At 48.3% G+C, this 19,473-nt stretch overlaps 1 protein-coding gene across 4 annotated transcripts; it reads right to left on the reverse strand.

The window, feature by feature from the left end:
• Positions 1-795: 795 nt before the first annotated feature.
• LOC132511379 (low affinity immunoglobulin gamma Fc region receptor II-like) lies at positions 796-17,338 on the reverse strand. Of its 4 annotated transcripts, XR_009537609.1 has the most exons (8): positions 17,130-17,338; positions 13,034-13,054; positions 10,983-11,240; positions 6,500-6,754; positions 5,772-5,891; positions 2,099-2,233; positions 1,509-1,546; positions 1,313-1,393 (listed from the first exon to the last, which is right to left on the reverse strand). XR_009537609.1 is itself a non-coding variant. In XM_060134555.1 (7 exons), the coding sequence occupies exons 1-7, from the start codon at positions 17,239-17,241 to the stop codon at positions 1,304-1,306; spliced, it is 891 nt and encodes a 296-aa protein (XP_059990538.1). In that variant the 5' UTR covers positions 17,242-17,338; the 3' UTR covers positions 796-1,303. The 4 variants fall into 4 exon arrangements, 3 of the variants coding, with proteins under 3 accessions (XP_059990538.1, XP_059990531.1, XP_059990550.1); XM_060134555.1 differs by lacking the exon at positions 2,099-2,233 and having other exon boundaries at positions 796-1,393; positions 10,983-11,237; XM_060134548.1 differs by lacking the exon at positions 2,099-2,233 and having other exon boundaries at positions 796-1,393.
• Between the last annotated feature and the right edge of the window lie 2,135 nt (positions 17,339-19,473).

Here is a 19,473-nt window from a genome sequence, read left to right on the forward strand (position 1 = left end):
TTTTTAAGTAAATTATTAAGTAAATTTTAAGTAAATTATTAAGTAAAAAATAAGTAAATTATTATTATTGCTACCATGTAATATATAAATAAAGGGACATACATGGTTACTATAAAAATGGGCATGAGTATGTGAACAAGAAAGTCGCAAAAGAAGAACTATGAATGGCTAATACTCTTAAACGCTCTAATTCTAAAGCATGTAGTTTGGCATAAAGTAAGCTCCTCAACAACCCAGCAATTGCAATTACTATTCCTTATTATTATAATGATATGTGAGTATGAAATACAATATGTGAGTATTATAGAAAGCTATGGAAAATACCCAACAAAGGAAGCTGCTAAATCCTGATTGCAAGAATGTTGCACAGTGAAGCTCTTAGACTCCCAGGAAAAGGAGCCCTCTCCAAGGGCACCAACCAAAGTCCCAACGAAGCTGTCAGTCACGTTTCTAACCTACCGGGAACTTCTCTGAGAAGTTCGCATCCTTCTGTTAACTATAATAGGAGAACAGCAGGGCAGAGTCAGCAGTCTCCACTGAGGACTCATCTGAAGTTTGGCTTCCTGAGAACTGGTGTTTATTTGCCGTGGGAGGAAGGGGAAGGAGACATGAAAACAAGAACACAAATTCATTGGAAGACGGATATTCAGTTTTTAGAAGAGGGGTACTCGTCCTACACTCCAAATCTTTTCTCTCCTTCACTTCCTACCCATTACTACCTTCCCAAGATTCTTCCCATTGAAAAGAAACAGACCCCGAATCAGTCTACACTCCAACTGGTACAGTGTTTAAAAGGTAATGTTGTTAGTGTAGTATTTTATTATAAAAGTAATATATGATCTGTACAGAAAAATTAACAGAGAAAATGAAAAGCACCAATAATTCCACCACCCTGAAACAATCACTTTTAATATATTGGCATATGTTAGTCTATCTCAACATTTTTGAAACCATACATACTTATCTAATTTTTCTCATGTAACCTGTAACATAAGCATTTCCCATGTTTCTACAATCTCTTAATAAAGGTAATTTTCACTGGCTTTGTGGATATATAACAGAAGAGTCCTGATGGCGAGAAGTGCTAAGCACAGAAGAAATCAGCATTCAGTTATCTGAGACCATATCGTCTGTGGCTTTCAAAACAGGGAGTTTTAGGATTCACATAGATAACTCTGGAAGAGTCATTCTCCTTTAGAACTGCAGCATCCTCTTCTCCTCCTTCAGAGGAATTCAGGACAGAAGACACCAGATCTTGGCCTCTCTGATTCTCTTCCCCAAGTCCCAGGCAAGAAAATGAAAACTAAATGTGGTTCTGGTAAACCGACGACTCTGTTTCTTCCTCTGCAACTTCCGGATACGAGAGAAGTGAATAGGTGACTGTATTCTCAGCCTAGAGAAAGCAGAAAGGAGCAATGGGGATCCACAGAGAGGTCACAAGAATGAAGGCAACAGAAGAAGCGGCAGGGGAGAAGGAGAAGGAGAAGCATGTGGCTGGGATGGCTCACCTCCATTTTGGCAGCCTCTTCAGCATCAGCGAGATTGGCTGTGGGCAAAAAGAACAGAGATCAGCGGGGGCACTGCCTACCCGCGCTGCTGCTTGAGGCCCAGACCAGGCTTGAGGCGAGGACCACTGATCCCCAACTCAGGCCTGCAGGCCAAAAGCTTCATCCCCCACCCACCCTTGGTATCCCAGACATGGCCTCCCGCACGGGCCACACTAGCAGAGGGAGGCGCTCATTTGTGCTGCACTCATTTCAGAGGATCACTGAGTTTTCCTCAAAGCAACCAGGCAGCTTCGGGGATCTGAGATATACTGGGGAGGAGATGGGGGTGTTGGTATTAGAGTGAAGTAATCCAGATGTTTGCCAGCCACAGATGGTGGCCTTTCCACATTGGCCAGATGTAGTATATCTCTGTTGGAACTTTGAAGAATCTGACACTCCCTGATCTCATAAAGAAAGAAAGCATGAGGGTGAGAGTGAGCAAGGGAGGCTGGAGGAAAAGAAAGAAGGAAGCAAGCAACCCAGCCAGTACTCTCCCTGGTAAAGATCTAAGACACATCCAAATGTCCTCGTGTTTTTGCCAATAAACTCACTTTGCCAGTGTGAAAAGCAGCCTCAGTAACTGCAAAGCAGCATTCCTCAGGAAGTGGGGAGGGAGTCTGAGACAATGCATCTAGTGTCTTCATTCATCTCCAGGACACAATGAGTCCCTGTGTGCCATGCTCCAGCTTCTGGAACAAACCACGTCCTGAATTCTCCTTCTAATGCATCCCTCAACCATCCCGGCAACTTAGCTGTGCCTTTTGGGAAACCATCAGCCCCAGTGCCTTCCTGCGAAATAAATGCCTTGTGAAATATATTTATGCCGGTGTAGGTAGAAGCAAACATCAAAATGGCTAATCCACTTGTGTTTGCACTTTTTTCTACAGCACTTTGGCCCTGGTGAAGACTCTGGTCCATATCCCCATTTGGCCTGGCCACAGGACATAGGGGCCTTGCTCAAAGCGCAGCCGGACAGCTGTGCCATTTTGCTCAAGCTCTCAAACCTGTTGGCTCTGCTCTGAGTCATACTCCAGCCATCTGAGGTGGAGTCCTCGAAGGCTGCTTTTTCCTGTCCGTTTCTGCTGTCTGGGAGTCCCCAGAGAAAGCTGCCGTTTCCTTCGTGCTCTGGCTTTAACTGCAGTCAGGAAGTCGCCTGGAATATTACTGCTCCTTTAACACATTCCCACTTGGGCCAGGGCTTGGATGGTCACTGACTTTCAGAATGTCAGGTCTGGAAGGGCTTAGAGATCACCCAGGCCAACCCACTCATCTCCTCAATGAGGTGACTAAACCCCAAGAGCGGGAATGACACTCAAGATTCCATTTTATGATAGTGACAGAGCTAGGGCCAGGCCTGCGTTTTAATAAGCCTACACGAGTGGGCATTAGAACCAAGATTTGCCCACAGAGTAAAGCCCACTAATGCACGTGGTACCCCAGAACTTTCTCAGGCCGAAATCTCCTCTTAATGTTCCACTAAGAGCTGAGCCCTGGTACCCTTACCCAATCATTCCACAGAGACAGACTCTGCAGCAAATCTAGGTTTTATTCCTTAGGGCTCTTCTCCTTTCCTCTAGAATTTTATCCCCTTAATTCTATTTGCCTTAGTCTTACAGCGTCTAACCCCAGTCCTCTGCCAGCTCTTCCAAAGCTTCACAGAAAGACCTAAGTATCTCTGATGTCCTGCTCTGGAAAAATCCCCAGCAGTTCTGACCCCAGAAACTCGGACAAGGCCCTCGCCTCTCTATCTAGGACAGGTGTTCATCTTCTCCTTGTCTCCAGTGAGGTCCTCTTTAGGCCCAGGAGTTAGTCTCAGAACTGACCAAGAGATTTGAGCCCCTGCCCTCTGCCCACTGCCCCCTCCCTCTCCTGTGCTCCCAGCAGAACTCACACAAGCAGCTTCTTGATGCACAAGACAGGGTGTCATTGAGCCCCCAGAGCGGGAGCTGCACTCACCTGGTTCCTCAGGGAGGGTCTCTCCCATTTCCCTGTGTTCAAGGGTTCCTGGGAGGGCTAGGAGGGGCACATAGGAGGTTAGTAGGATTATGGGGTAGGACCTGAGTCTTCAGGACCAAGGACGACCAGAGGTAAGATTGGGTTAGAACCAACACACACCCTTCTTCCACACAGACACCTCCTCTCCTCCCCACTCCCCAGGGACTGCTCTAGCCTGTACAAGGGCTGGTCTAGAGAGATGTAAGTTGGCTAGGTTAACAGTAGGGACTCCTGGGACTGTCAGAAAGGCCATTCTATTGCATCTTTCTTAAGCTTGCTCTGCCTTTTAAAAAGCACCTCTTTCTTCCTCTCGGTGTCTCTCCCTGAATCTCTATATTTACTTGTCATCAGTAACTGAGGTCTTGGCTATGAACCAACTGCAAAGTGCTTTGTGAGGTATTAGCAGTATTATTTTCTCTTTGTCAATGGCTCTGAGTCTTTTCTCCCTTTTACTTTCTCTGTATCTGGATATCTTTAGCACTTTCTCTCACCAGCAAGCTAGCTTTTCAGTGTTATGAATCGTGACCATTTGCTTATTAGATTTGTAGGAGGACACCTTCCCTTCTCTCTCCGCTCTTTAATGTTAGTACTAAGGGGGAAGGAGGCTGCTTTCCGAGAGTTGAAGTTCTTCAGCTGATCAGTCAGTGAACAAATGTTTATTGACCATCTTGCTGCGGGGCAAGCCTGTGCTAGGTGCTGGCGGGGCGCGGACGGGGGAGAGCGCAGAACAAGGAGACGTGGTTACGGCCCTCCTGTGCTCTTGCCAACCCCTTTGGAATACAGCTTAGTTCTTCAAAGGTAGCCTACGTGGATTCCATGACCTGGAATACATCCTTCTGCCCTGCTTCATCTCTCCTTTTTTTCTGCCTCGTAATTTATGGCTTCAATGGCATCAAACTGCCTACAGCAACCTCCTTACTCTTCCATGATCCCCATCCTAGCCACAATGCTTCTCATTTCCATGTCTTGGCCCCCACGCCTGGAATGCTCTTCTAATCCTCTTTGCCTGGTCAACTGCTACCCTCAAACATCACCTCCTCCATAACGATAACAACTTATACTATGTGATGTTTGCTGTCCTCTAGCTGCCGACTCATTCACCCTCATAACCCTGTGAAGTAGGTTCTATTCGTGGCCTCATTTTTCAGATGAAGAAACTGAGGCACAGAGAAGTTGAATGTGATGAGAAAAACAACGTTTATTTTCCTGAAAAAACAACTTTGTTTTCCTGAGTTGCCGCCTAGGCATTTTACAGCATGATAACCTGCTTACACCCAGAATCGGAACATTTGAGATAAGGACTTGAATTTAGGACTCCCGCCATCAGTTCTCGCTTTGCTTTTCCTGGGGCACCTTTTAAAATAACCCCTTAGCGTTAAGCCCGCAAAATAGTGTCCTCCGCCCCAATCACTTCATAAGTACTAGCTGCTTGCTACACTGCTCTCTCTCTCCTGCTCACCCATGACCGGGGACAGAGGACTGCCACCCCCTTTCCCATTTCTGGGATCTGTAAGTAGCAAGTCTTGTGACTCCACTTCCTTTGCGTGAGCGTACCGAAACTGCACTTTCAATCAAAATGACCCCGGGGTTTTCACTTCCCCAATCTGGGAAGTGAAATCAGATGCTGAGGGAGCTGCCAAGCCCATGTGGGTGGCTTGTGCCTCCTCTCTCAGCAGGTCATGATCTGCACATTCTTAAATTAATACACCAACTCCATCTTCTCCACATATTGCCTAACTCACCCAACGTTATCCAGCTGGTGAGCCGAGGAGCTGGGATTTAAGCTCAGGCAGTCTGGCCCCACCCGGTGTGCTTCAGTCGCGACACAACACTGCATTCCTGTGAAGCCTTCTCTAACTGCCCCGGCCCATGCTGGCTTGCGCCAGCTCTTCTGTCCCCCGTCACAGCCTTTGCGCTCTCTAATACTGGTCTTATCCCCTCTAATTATACTGATCTATTTGCATTTCAGTCTTTCCCACAATATTATGAACTCCCTGAGGACAGAGACTGAACATCTTTATCCTGGCATCATCCACAGAGTCTATCACAGTGCTTGACACATAAGCAAGTTTGTTCAGGCCTGTTAAATGAATGAATGAATAAAATATGGGACTGTATTTGAATGCTAAGGATGCTCTAGCCCAAAGATAAGGGTTCTAGCAATGTTTGGGGTTAGGGCCTTGACTAAGTAGGAAGTGATAACAAGAGGGACCGAGGGGAGGCACAAACCTGAAATCTTTCGCCTGAGGCAGAACCAGGCTACTATGGTTCCAGCAATAGCCATTGCAGCAATCCAAGCGACTACAGCCACTGCTATCGTCACCGACAAGGAGTTGCTCCAGCTGGACCCTGGGAAACACAGGCGTCCTGTCCCTCCTCCAACACAACACTCACTTCCCCCCTCCACCTCACCTGCACAGGATTTCTGGAACTGGGCTTGTGCCTCTCCCATACCCACGTTTCTCTGCTAATCTAATGAAGGCACGCTGTTGAGTGTGTAAGGCAGAGGGAAGGGTTCCTCTTAGCCCCTCGGGGATGGCAGGGAGGGTGAACCTGACGCTTCCACCACTGTACCCAGCAGAGCCTTGAACTGTCAAGGACATGCCATGTCTTTGAGAGTGAATGGACATATCATGAGACATGAGAAGAAATTAGGAAAACCTCAGCTCTTAGGAATGTCCAGGCGCTTAGAGAACTTCTGCACCAATGAGAGAGCTCTGTTCCACTGCTGGGCTTGGTGTGATGGGGCCTATATTTCAAAGAGGAACAACAGCCTTGTCACCTATCACCTGGAAGCTGAGGGCTCCGAGCTCTGGCCAGCACTTAGCAAGGTGCCATGCCCCTGCCCTTTGCCCCAGAGCCCAGGTTTGCTCAGATCTCCCTGTAGGTCCATGTGACCTTACCCCTAAATGTCTAACCCCTCTTCTCCCCTCCTTTCATCTGCACAGAGTTCCCACCTTGGACAGTGATGGTCACAGGCTGTGATGAGTACACCGTCTGCCCGATAAATCCCGTGCAGTGGTACTCGCCACTGTGACTGAGGTTTGCTTGTGGGATACAGAAGTTGGAACGCAGATGGGAAAACGTCTTGGATTTTCCATTCTGGAAGAATATGACCTTATTCAGAGAACTGTTTCTCCAGCTGTGGCACCTCAGCACGATGGGCTCCCCTTCCTGGAACACGAGGCTAGGGGTCTGGAGCAGCAGCCAGTCTGAAAGACACAAAGGGACCCCAGGACCCAGGAGGTCTTCACTCAAATCCGAGACCCAGACCATCCTTACTGGTGGGCCACTGTGTGTGGAGGGCAGAGCTTAAGTTTGGAATCAGACACCCCTGCTCTGTAATTCTAGCTCCATCATGTATGAGCTCTGTGATCTTGGGCAAATAGTTTAACTCTTCTGGGCCTCCGTTTCCTCGTATGTGAAAAGAGTCACAATAACACCATTAGCTATCTACAGTAGTTCCTGGCACACAGTAGGTGCTCAGCATATGCTTGTCTTCCTGTTCCTGTCCTACCCGACAGGCTTCGTTCTGCAGGAAGGATACAGGAGACCCAGGAGTACAGTCCCTTCCCTGAGGGAGGGAGGGAGGGAAGGACCCAGTCTGACATAGGAGACAACATGTGGGGGGAACACAGCAGAGTCAAGTGTCTTTGGGGAAAGTCACGGACATCTAACAAATGTTAGCTTATTTGGTGCATGTTAGTAAATATGGCATTTCACTTCAGCAGGGACTTTGGCAGCAGTGACACGGGTGGGCCATTAGCCTGCTGTGTACTTTTTTCCCCCGATTTTCATCCTTTTACTGAGGAAAAAGATATTTCCTTTCTTTGTCGTATAGGGAATAGAGGCTAAGGTGGGTACTTATAATCTGACCTCAGCCCACACACTCCTTTTTCCAAAAGCTATAGGACAGAGTAGAGTTGGAATTGGAAAGAAAGGGTAGAAACCAACAGATACGTTGGAAGGGAGTCAGGACATGAGAAAGAAATGACAACAGCCATACGTGTGACAGTCAACCACGCTTAGCCCCTTCAGCAGATCGGAATGATGCCAAAACAGTCTCTACACTGGCTGCTGAGCCTGCCGCAAATGCAGGTGAAAATGCTCAATACTGAGGGTCGGAGTGACAACAAAGAGAAAACTCTGGGCCACGGCTACAGTGGGACAATCCACAGGGAAGGTGGGGAGCACCACATCTTGCTACTTGGGTCACACAAGCTGGAAAACCCCACCTCTCCCACTGGGGAGGCACCCCTGCGTTCCACCCATTTCCTCCCATACCATCCTGTGTATCCCTCCTCTTGAGGAACTCAGGCCCTGGCTAGACATTCCACTCCAGGATTAGGTGAGCAGTCCTGGTTCCCTAGGCTGCCTCTTTTATAAAGGTTGGATTGGGGTAGGTGGGAATGCTGAGAATTGTGAAGATATATATATATTTTTTTTGCGGTACGCGGGCCTCTCACTGTTGTGGCCTCTCCCGTTGCGGAGCACAGGCTCCGGACGCGCAGGCTCAGCGGCCATGGCTCACGGGCCCAGCCGCTCCGCGGCATGTGGGATCTTCCCGGACCAGGTCACGAACTCGTGTCCCCCGCATCGGCAGGCGGACTCTCAACCACTGCGCCACCAGGGGAGCACGTGAAGATTTTTTTTAATGGAGTAGAACCCGGAGAAAATGTCAAAGCTGCTTCCATGTAGCGCCAGCAACCAATTCTTGCAGTTCTCCTCCCTGTCTGGGTAATCCCCTCTACTGAAGGTGCACATCATTGGAACAGCACTTTCTTCTCAGCAAAATCTCTACTGGTACCAGGTTGTAACCTGGACAGTGGAAGTGTCAGCCTTAGGCTGGTTTGTGCACGAGGGCCACCTTAGGTCTCCTCGAGGACAATTTCTTGGTGCAGATCTTGAGGGCAGGGCCCAGCTTCGTGTTCACGGCACTCATGAGGTGTTCTTTAAGTCAAAAAACGGCCTTTCCATCCATCTCCTGGGAACAAAACTCCTCTGCAATCTCCTGGAAGCCTTGTAGAGAAGCAATAAACTCATACACCTCCTCTGCACTCCAGTGGCTAAGATTACTGGACAGGAACACAGGGTTGATGCCATGAGTGCTGGTGGAGGCACAGCTGTATGGAGGTTCCTGGGTCACATGCCCCATGTCCAGCTCTCACCGATAAAGGCCCAGGGACATTGGAGAGAGTTCTTTACCGTGACTGGAATTCTCTGAACCCCAGCTAGAGTCCTCTTGACCCCTGTGGCACTTGCCCTGGATCTTAGCATGGGTGATGGCAGAGGAGCTGCAGCAGGGTCCATGTTTGGGATGCAGGCAAGGGCTCCACCACTCCCGTGCCTCTCCTGGGATGGCTCCAAGCATCACCTATTCCTGAGGAGGGCCACTGAGCCAAAGGCCCAGGTGGGTGGCCACTTCTGCCTGCTCTTCCCACTGCCCCCACCAGCTGGACTAAGGCTGAAGAACTAGCCTGAGGCCCTACAGGGAGCCTGAGCCACAGCTAGGGCCTGGCTAGAGGCCTGGGGGAGGCTAAACAGGGGAATAGCTTTCTGGGTGGAGCTTTGGGCTAAGCCTGTTGCTCCTCAGTGCCAAGTTCTCTACCTAAACTGCATCTACATGGCCTCCAGCAGCCTGAGCAGACAGCCCCTCCTGCTGGACTACTGCCACTGCCCTAATAGGCATCAGGATGAGTTGAGAAGCTAGAGGCACATGCTGGGCCAAGGTCTGGTTTACCTGGAATAGGTTTCCCAGCTGTGGTCTTGGATACATCTGGACCTGGGGGGGAGGTTGAGGGGGAGGAGGTGGTGTTCCCCAGTAGCACAGATTGGGTCACAGTGGTGACGCTGGGAGAGTTCACTCCGGGATTGGCTGGTGAGCTGGGAGGCTGATGCTGTGGCCAGATTGACTGAGGCCTGGGTGGTGCTCAGCTGCTCGCTGCGCTGGTGTCTGGGGGAGCTGGCCTGCCGTGTGGCCGCTAGATAGCAGCCAGGCTATGCAGCCGGGCCTGCTGAGCTGCTGCTGGACACGAACTGCTGGAGATACTGAGGCCCACGGAGCTGCCCCTGCAGGGCCTGTTCTGCCTGCTGTTCATACCGTGGCACTGAGCTGTCTGGGAACGAGCGCTACCACCTGAGTCGGGACTCCCACTGGTGCAGTCGGCATTCTGTTGACTCTAGTCTCCATGACAGTGGTTCAGGGTCCCCATGGCTGGTGCTCTGGCTCCAGGCCTTCTAGCTCTTCACCTGGGTCCTTCAGGGTGGTGCCACCTCATGTGCCAGGGCTCCTTGTCAACGCGCCTGCTGGTCGGGTGGGAACTTGCCACCCCCTCCTAGAGAGGAGGAGCACTGAGGTTGAGGCCCTGCCAGGCCTCTGGGGCTTCCCTCCAGGACTGTCTTTTCCTGCTGAGCACGGAGGGTAGAGATAGCAGGCCTGGAGCTGCAGGCCCACTGGGCCTAGATACCTTTGAGGAGAATTTGAGAATTGGGTGAGGGAAGGGGACTAAGTGAAGAATAGCACTGACAATATTCATCATAATCACACTGCAGCTTTCCTCTATGGAGAACGTATTTCTTGCCAGGAGCTTTGGAGGATCATTGATCTGTTCAGCAAACATTTATTAAGCCCTGTCCCGTGCCTAGGGCTGGATATAAAAGGTGGTTAAGACACAACTTTCGGGCTTCCCTGGTGGCACAGTGGTTGAGAGTCCGCCCGCCGAGGCAGGGGACATGGGTTCGTGCCCTGGTCCGGGAAGATCCCACATGCCGCGGAGCGGCTGGGCCCGTGAGCCATGGCCGCTGAGCCTGCGCGTCCGGAGCCTGTGCTCCGCAACGGGAGAGGCTGCAACAGTGAGAGGCCCACGTACCGAAAAAAAAAAAAAAAAAGAAAGAAACAAACAAACAACTTTCACCTCAAGTTGAACAGAGGGCAGGGGGGCAGGGAAATGCTGATTCTCACCGGGACCTGATGGGGGAGGCAGAGTATCTCCACTGAGCAGATAAGGAAACCAAAGCTCAAAGGTAAATGGAATCTCATGTTTACGTGGCTATAATTTCCAGGGCTAGGATTCAGTTGTGGTCTGTCTGTGCATCTGACTCTGCCATAAAAATGGAAGGATTTCTATGAACTAGGGATTTCCTTCTGCTTCTCTCATACCCACCTGCCTGTCAGTGGCCTTGTTACCTTCTTGCCCAGTCAGCACCGAGACAACAGAGCCCAACATATTCTGAGAAATCTCTTAGGAACTTCCACCTCACCACACATACTAAGCAATGGGGTGCATGAAAAGGGAAATCAGTGGACAAAACCCCTTCAAACAACTCACAGCCATGCTTCCCAGTAAGCAGGCAATTCCCCTTTCCGAAAAACCTCTGCCATGTAAGCAGATGTCTTCTATCCTTGCTCTCCCAGACTCTCCCAGGCCTTCCTCCACTGACCGGAAGTCACGTACAGATGCACAGGGTCGCTGAGGCTGGTCTGCTCTCTCTGACACCTGTAGTCTCCGCTGTCATTGCTGCTGGCCTTAAAGCTATAGCTGGACTGGTTCTGGCTCTGGATGAAGCTCCCATTATGGAACCACAGGGTGAGGTTGCCTTCATACAAGTTGGTCCCCTGACACATCAGCGTCACGTAATCCTCCTTGAGCACATTGATCCACGCAGGCTGAATGTTCACCACAGCCTTTGGGAGACCTGCTGAGGGGCAGAGAGAGAAGGCAGCATAAGGAAAGGGACCCCAAGGGCCTAAGCAGACCCCAAATCTCAGATGATGGAAAACTGTGGCCATGCTGGAGACATCAAGAGAGGAGCCCAACCCAGAACTCTTGTGCAACCGAAGGCAGTTCCTCCAACTCGTGCAGCCCAAACAGGGGCCCGCAGGAACCCAGGTTCTCTCAGGGAGCTTGCCTCCTCCCCAGGGGAGAGGACAAAAGGTAGGGGAATGGGAGAGGGGGCAAGCAAACACACACGCGCGCACACACACACACGCGCGCACACACACACACACACACACACACACACTACACATACATCCTTTGGGGAATCACTTTCCTTCCCTGTAAGCTGAGGCATTTGGACACTAGTGGATAAACTCTCTCCACATCTGGAACAAGACAAATGGGGACATCTGGTGGAGGTGCCAGGCTGAGAGCCAGACACCACGTTTCTGTTCTGACTTCTTCCATTCTTTCTTTTTTTCTTTGGAATAAAAATTTTTATTCATATAGTTGCTGTGCAATATTATATAAGTTACAGGTATACAATAAAGTGATTCACAATTTTTAAAGGTTATACTCCATTTATAGTTTTTATAAAATATTGGCTATATCCTGTTGTACAATGTATCCTTACAGTGTATTATTTTTTTAATTTTAGAATTTTATTTATTTTTTATATAGCAGCTTCTTATTAGTTTGTTTTTTCCTTAAGATATATTTATATCTAAATAAAAAGAAATAAATACACCTTTTAAAAAAAGAATGGAAGAAGTCAGAACAAAAAAAAAGATATATTTATTATTTTTTTGGCTGTGTCGGGTCTTAGTTGCGGCATGAGGGATATTTTTTGCAGCGTGGGATCTTTCGTTGTGGTGCGCCGGCTTCTTTCTAGTTATGGCGTGTGGGTTCTCTCTTCTCTAGTTGTGGCACGCAGGCTCCAGGGCAGGTGGGCTCTGCAGTTTGTGGCCTGTGGACACTAGTTGTGTGGGCTTAGTTGCCCTGCAGCATGTGGGAATCTTAGTTCCCTGACCAGGGATCAAACCTGCGTCCCTAGCATTGTAAGGCAGATTCTTTACCACTGGACCACCAGGGAAGTCCCCATTCTTTCTCCTTTAGAATAGACCTGTCCTGACACCCAAGCACAGAGGAGTCTCTGTGGCCTCAGAAGAATAAGAAAGAGGAGAAAGGCTGGCAGGCCAGTCTAGGGAGCCCTGCGTTCAGTGGCCCACGTAGAGCCCCATCCCACTACCAGTCCTGGGAGGTGGAGAGGTTAGTGGTGCAGAGAAAGCAGTGCCCAGCCGTGTTCATCCCACCAAGCTGCAACCAGTGGTATCTCCTATTTGTGTCCAAGGCAACAGGCCCTGAAGCCTTCAGATACATGCAAAGTAGAGGATTTATCAACCCATGGGGTTAACCTAAGCAAATCATGTGATTTTGCATGTGGCTGAAACTAAAATGGCCTGGGTTCGTGATTTAGTTTGGAGAGAGGAAGGCAACTGAGACAGAAGACAGTTATTTTCTGTGACAGAATCTGTGAGGTCTCACCGGAACAGAAACAGAATGGCTGTGCCCTGTGGCTGCCCATCCCTGGCTTCCCTGGGAGGAAGGGAAGGAGGAAGGAGAAGGGGGCAGGGCATCTTGTGGGAGCAATTACTCTTTCCTGGTTCTACCTCAGTCCTGGGTTGCTGGTGCACCCAGAGCACCTCCAGAGACGGTGCAGGGAGCAGAGAGAGAGGGTAGCTGGGGGAGGGAGAGGATGTGGTGAACACTTACCATGTTTCCCAGCAACAGGAGCTGTAAGGGAGAAAGCAAAGATCAGCCTACTTTCTCATTAGATATGATGATTCATCATTATAAATAATCACCTCCTTGCAAATCCCCTTAACTCTCTTGCCAGTCTCTGTCTGCATTACGTTCCACCTGGGTTGTCCATGCCTTTACTTCTGCAGCTGTGTGTTAATGAAATTCCCACATAAGCAGGCAGGTTGGTATCTCTGTAAATCTACTGTCTCCATATTCAAAAGGACACTAAACTGCCGTCTGACACTTTTCTCTAGTACGTTTGCTCTGCGGCTCTTGGTAGGGACAATCATATTTTCCTCACTCCTCAAACTTTCCAGTCCTCTGCCTCCAGTCCCGTCTCACTCAAAGATGACGCCTTCCTTTATCCTTCACAGAGAAAACAAACGCAGTTAGACAGGAGGTCTCACATCTTCCCCCAACTAAATCATCTAACCTATTGCATCTCTATCCATCTTCCTTTCTTGGTTTTCACTGGGGACATCTCTCCTCCCATCTGTGGTCAGTCTCTGTCCTAGGTCACATTCCCTTTCACCCGCTCAAGGATTTTCCTCTCTCTGTTATTCCCTTTCTCCTCTGCCTCACCCATTTCTCGATCTCAGCTGGACCTTTCCTATCAACATAAATATATTCCAGGATCTTTCACTGAAAGGAAAAAATCTCACTTGACACCACACATAATTCCAAAATTATTTTTCTGCTCCCTTTCCCAGCCTGATTTCTCAATTCTTTTTCTACAAAGGCTGTCGTCATTTCTTCTCTTTCCAATCACTGTTTCATTCTCTGCAATTTGAACTCTGCCCTCACCAGTCCACTAAAACTTTTCTTGTTAAAATCACCAATGATCTCAATGTCAAATCAAGTGGACACAGTTCTATTTCTCTCCCAGGTTCCCCCATATAAGTGTATACCTTCACCATCTGCCCAGGTACTCGTGCCTGGAAACTGCAAGTCCTCTTTTATTCCCCTCTCTCTCCCAAACCCCATCAGCCTTTGCACCAGTAAAGTCGTGATCATCCTGCTTCCAGTTAATTCTTGAATGTGTCAGCTTCAGTCCATGTCCACACTATTTTAGGTCACCAGCAGCTTTCTCCCATCTCCCAACTTATCTCTTCCCTTATTTTGCTCCCCCGACAATTCATTCCCCACAGAGAAGCTAGAGTTATTTTTAAAATAACAAATCAGATAATATCACTCTCCTGCTTACATGCCTTCAGTGCTCTTCCTTTGCTCTGAAAATAAAATGTAAATATTTACAAGGCCACACCTGACACAAGCCCTGCTCACCTGTCCAGCCTCATCTCGAGCCATACTTCCCCTACTCATTGAGCTCCAATAACACCAGACCTCTTCAAACTTGGGGCTTTTCTGTATGCCCATCCCTCTACTTTAAATCTGCTTCCTTTGTATCTTCAAATGGCTTAATTCTTATCATGCTTCAGGTCCTAGCTTAAAAGACACTTCCTCAGAAAATTCTTGCCATATCATCCCGTTAATGTAGGCTGTTCTCTCATGTCCCCCACAACAAGTGTTCTTATCAGAGTATCCTGTTTACAGTTTCATTGCCATTTCCCAATTCATATTTATGCATTTGTGTTCCTTTATTTACTGTTTCTATCCCTCAGTAGAATGTAAGCTCAAAGAGGGCAGTGGCCATATTAATTTTATTTGCCAATGCTCTGGAAATCATTCATTGAGTCCATCTAGGTGGGAGATAAGAGAGCCCAAAATTGCGTTGACAATAGAACGTAAAGATGAGGACACGGGCATGAGAGAAATTTAAGAGGGAGAGAGAACTTGGCACTTGAAGAGATATGAGGGTTTTGTAAATGGGTGACTGGGAAAAACATTAGCTGTGCTCACACAAATATAAATGTTAGGAAGAGAAGGACATTTGTGAGGGGAAGATGAGAGCTGGATTTTGAATGTGTTTTGTTTCTGAGCTGACAAATCAATTTGGAGGTCTCCAACCAGCAGGTGGAAATATGAAATTGTACTTGACACAAACAAGAAAGATAGGTTTGGAAATTATTGACACAGAAGTGATCGCTGAAAAGCAGAGTGTGCAGGGGTGACAATGTGGCAGTGCAGGGAATGGGCAAAGAAGCAGGACTAAGAGGAGGAGGAAGAGAAGAAACAAGTAAGAGATGAGAGAAGTAGAGAGAAGGCACCTTCCATGTATTCATCCAACAAATACTAGTGAATATTAAATATGTTCATACTCAGTATAGTACTGTCACTGTGAGGGAGGCAAAGACCTTGTGCTTTAGGTCAGGAAGGCTGTCTCTCTTGTTCAGTGATAAATCTCCAAGTCCTAGAACAGAGCCTGCACGGAGCATTTATTTAATGGGAGAGGCCACAACAGTGAGAGGCCCGCATACCCCAAACAAAAAAAAAAAAGGAAAGAAAAAGAAAAAATTGAGTTACTGAGCAATGAAGACCTAAATATGGCAGCCCAGATGAGAATGGAAAAGATGGAGTCAATCTTTGTGACTTAGCAAAAGGGCAAATGGATAAAAATTCCAAAAGTCTCTCCCAGGAGTCCTGTCTAGGCGTCACATTGGTATCACTATAGCAGAGGTAGGGAAGCATGCCACTACTCCAGGCCTCAGCTTCTCCATACGAAAAGTAAGGTGGTTCAGTGCTCCTTTTTCATGCTATTCTGCTTCATCCATTTCATCCTGCTCGTGGGAGGATACTCTCTCTTCGTCACCTCCACCTCCTGTCCCAGTATCATCCGGCATTGAGGGCCAAGGCTCCCAGAGATGAACAGATTTTACTATCGACCATAGTACATAACTTGGAAAGTGGCTGCATGTCCTCTGGGACCATACTGAAGCACGTTTGAGGGTAGATACTCTAGAAATTGAGCTTGGGGAGACATTCCTGGCAATAAGGCTTCCCTACTTGGTCTTCCCTAGACTCTTCCACCCACCAGCACTATCAGTCCCTGGTCCCTAGCTCACAGCTGAGAACATGGTCAGAAAGGAGCGCTCAATTGCAGCCTAAGATCCTGTCTTTCTATTCGATCGGTGACAGGACGTATCCTCATGTTTGTGCAGTGCAAGGAGGATGCACGATTCCTCTGGTCCCACAACTGATTCTAGAATTGCCTGGCTTATGTATTCTCTGATCCCCATCCCCTGGATAACCCACACCCTCCTGTGCTTTTGCCCAGGGGGATCTCCTTTCACATAAAGAGAATAGGCTTCTGCTGCCTGAAGTGGTTTCAGGAGCACAGAGAGCAGCCACTGCCCCCAACCACAATGTGATCCCCCCACCTCCTATTTGCCTAAGACAGCATTAGCCCTCCCACCTACGATATGGTCCCAGTGAAACACAATTTCTAAGGAAGGTAAACACCTTGGCCACTCATTAGTCCTTCAAGTCTAGGTCACTAGGCTTTGCTCGCAGCTGGCTCTGCTCTGGGGGGTGGCAGAGCACCAGGGACCTCGGTGCACAGTGAAATTGGGCAAAAGACTTAAAGAAATGAACTCTGCTGGGCTTCCCTGGAGGCGCAGTGGTTAAGGATCCACCTGCCAATGTAGGGGACACGGGTTTGAGCCCTTGTCCAGGAAGATCCTACATGCCGCGGAGCAACTAAGTCCGTGCGCCACAGCTACTCAGCCTGTGCTCTGGAGCCCGCGAGCTACAACTACTGAGCCCATGCACCACAACTACTGAGCCCACACGCCTAGAGCCTATGCTCTGCAACAAGAAAAGCCACCGCAGTGAGAAGCCTACGCACCACAACAAAGAGTAGCCCCTGCTCTCCACAACTAGAGAAAGCCCGTGTGCAGCAAGAAAGATCCAACTCAGCCAAAAATAAATAAATAAAAATTTTTTAAAAAGAACTCTGCCAATTTCATAATTTGCCAAGGCCAGCAAGGTTGTCAGAATCTGATTTTCATCAGCCTGCCTTCACCCTCCTGACTTTCCTGACGTGCTTCCCGCCCCAGCCCTCATCCTTGCCCAAGCTCAGCCCCAACCGAGGTGACAGCAGCTGAGTGAGAAAAGCATGCCTGCCTCTGTCCCTGCTCCACTGCCCCTCCTGGGGACCCTGCCTCACCGAGGAATAGCAGAGCCGTCCACAGTAGCATGTGGCCCAAAGGATGGCAGGATGTGCAGGCAGCTCGGTCACTCCTGGCAGCAGGGAGGGCTAGGAACGTGGGGATCCCCATCACCTCCTGGAGCGAGCAGGTTGCCTCTGACAGCACAGCACAGCAGGCACAGACTTCTCTGGAGGCTTGACAGATTCCACCCCAGAGAACAGACAAATTCTGGAGTCCAAAAGAGGAAGTGAAAAGAAGTGTTGTTTTTGTCATTGACTCCTCCCCTTCCACCCTCTTTCGTCTCAACTTTTCCATCCCAGAACTTTCAGGGTTTCCCAGAATCAATCTGGCTCAGTCCCACTCCAAATTCACAGAAAATGTGGAAACTGGGAAACAGATTCTCCTCTTCCTCTGGGGCCACAGCTGGGCTCAGCCTCTGGGAGGAAGAGGGGAATAAATGGTCACCCAAACTCAGCTCAGAACCTCCTGTCTGTCTCTCTGCTTAGAAAAGGTGATGGAGGAGAGTGTGTCAGCAGACTCCCCGTACTTCTACATCTATTTAGAGGCACAGACACTGGCATCAGACTCCTCCTGAGATCGAGCATAGCGACTTGAGGCCAGCCCCCACCATTTGATTTTCTTTATTATCGTAACCCTGACTCTGTTTTGGATTGTGCAACAAGGACAAAGACGTGTGTCAGAGTGGCAATAGGATGATCACACCCATCCTCGTATCCCCGTTGTCGTTCACTCTTGTACTCATTCCTCCAACAAATATCTTTGAGCAGCAATTAGTGCCCTGGTTCTTTATCTTTCTTACCCATCACTGTTCCTATCACTATGGCATGGTCAAAGAGCAGGGCTTTAGAGCTGTGTAAATCTCATTTTGAATGACAGGTAGCTTCTCAGAACTACAGATTCCTCATCTGTATAAATGAGATTAGCATGCCTGTCCTTCAAGTAGGGTTTCTCAGCCTCAGTACTATTGACATTTGGGGCCAAATAATTCTCATCGTGAAGACCTGTCCTATACACTGTAGGATGTTTAGAAGCATCCCTGACCTCTACCCACTAGATGCCAGGGGCACCCCCTAGTTGTGAAAATAAAAATGTCTCTAGACATTGGCAAATGTTCTCTTGGGGGCAACATTGCCCCTGGTTGAGAACCACTGCACTCAAGGTTTTTTAAAATTAAAAGAGAATTTGCGTGCTAGCGAAGTCCCTAGTGCATTGTGGGTATCAAGTCAATGCTAGTTTCCCTTTTTTGCTTTCTGTTGTCATCCTCATCGACATTTGTTCACCCTCAACATCCCCAGAACATGAGTTGCTCTGGGATCTCTCTTGGGGTCCTTTGCTGGGGCCTCTCTCCCAAAAGCTCTCTGAGGAAGCAAGCTGTAATATTCAAGGAAATGACATTGTGGAACCTGTTCTTACACTCTGTGGTCTTCAGAAACCGCAACAGCCCCACTCCTCTGGCCAAGGCTTTTCTACTGGCCCCGTTCTACCCCACCTCCCACACCCAATCTACCTCCAGCCCTTATCTGATTTTTAGGTGAAAAAATTTCTTTAACCACTGAAAAGACTCCAGTGAGCTGACATAACACTTTAAAGGTTAATTTATATAATGGGACCCACACATTGGAGCCACCCCAGTGGACCAGACCACATCATAAATCTAAACCTAAGTCAGCCTGCACTTAACAGGAAAAACCTGTCCAGGGACGTAACATACACCAATCACAATCCTCCAACTCAGCTTACCTTACTCTAGAAATCAGGACCTGTTAGCCTTACAAGGAAATTCCCAACCTCCTAGCCAGTCATGCCCTGTCTCCACGTTGCCTCTTCTAAAGCTCTATAAAACCTGGTCTTGCCCAAATCCCTGGGGAAGAGTTCTCCACTGCTTATGAGGAACTGTACTACCTCAATCCATGGCATGTTTTCCCTTGAAGAATCTTGTAACTAAATTGCTTTAGTTTTGTCATTGGACAGGTCAGGCATATCTCATTTTATTGTGCTAACTTAACTGCGCTTTGCAGGTATTGCATTTTTTACAAATTGAAGGTTCGTGGCAACCCTCGTTGAGTAAGTCTATCAGTGCCATCTTTCCCAACTGCTTTAGGCTCACTTCGTGTCTCTGTGTTACAAAGTGACACATTGGTAATTCTCATAATATTTTGAACTTTTTCATCCATTACGGTGATCTGTGATCAGTGATCTTTGATGTTACTATTGAAATTGTTTTGGTATTTTCAGCAATAAGGTCATCGTAAATTAAGGTGTGTATATTGTTTTATAGACATGATGCTGTTGTACACTTCATAGACTATGGTATCGTGTAAACATAGCTTTTCATATGTG

Source organism: Lagenorhynchus albirostris, chromosome 2 (genome assembly GCF_949774975.1).
Source record: "Lagenorhynchus albirostris chromosome 2, mLagAlb1.1, whole genome shotgun sequence".
Taxonomy (NCBI): domain Eukaryota; kingdom Metazoa; phylum Chordata; class Mammalia; order Artiodactyla; family Delphinidae; genus Lagenorhynchus; species Lagenorhynchus albirostris.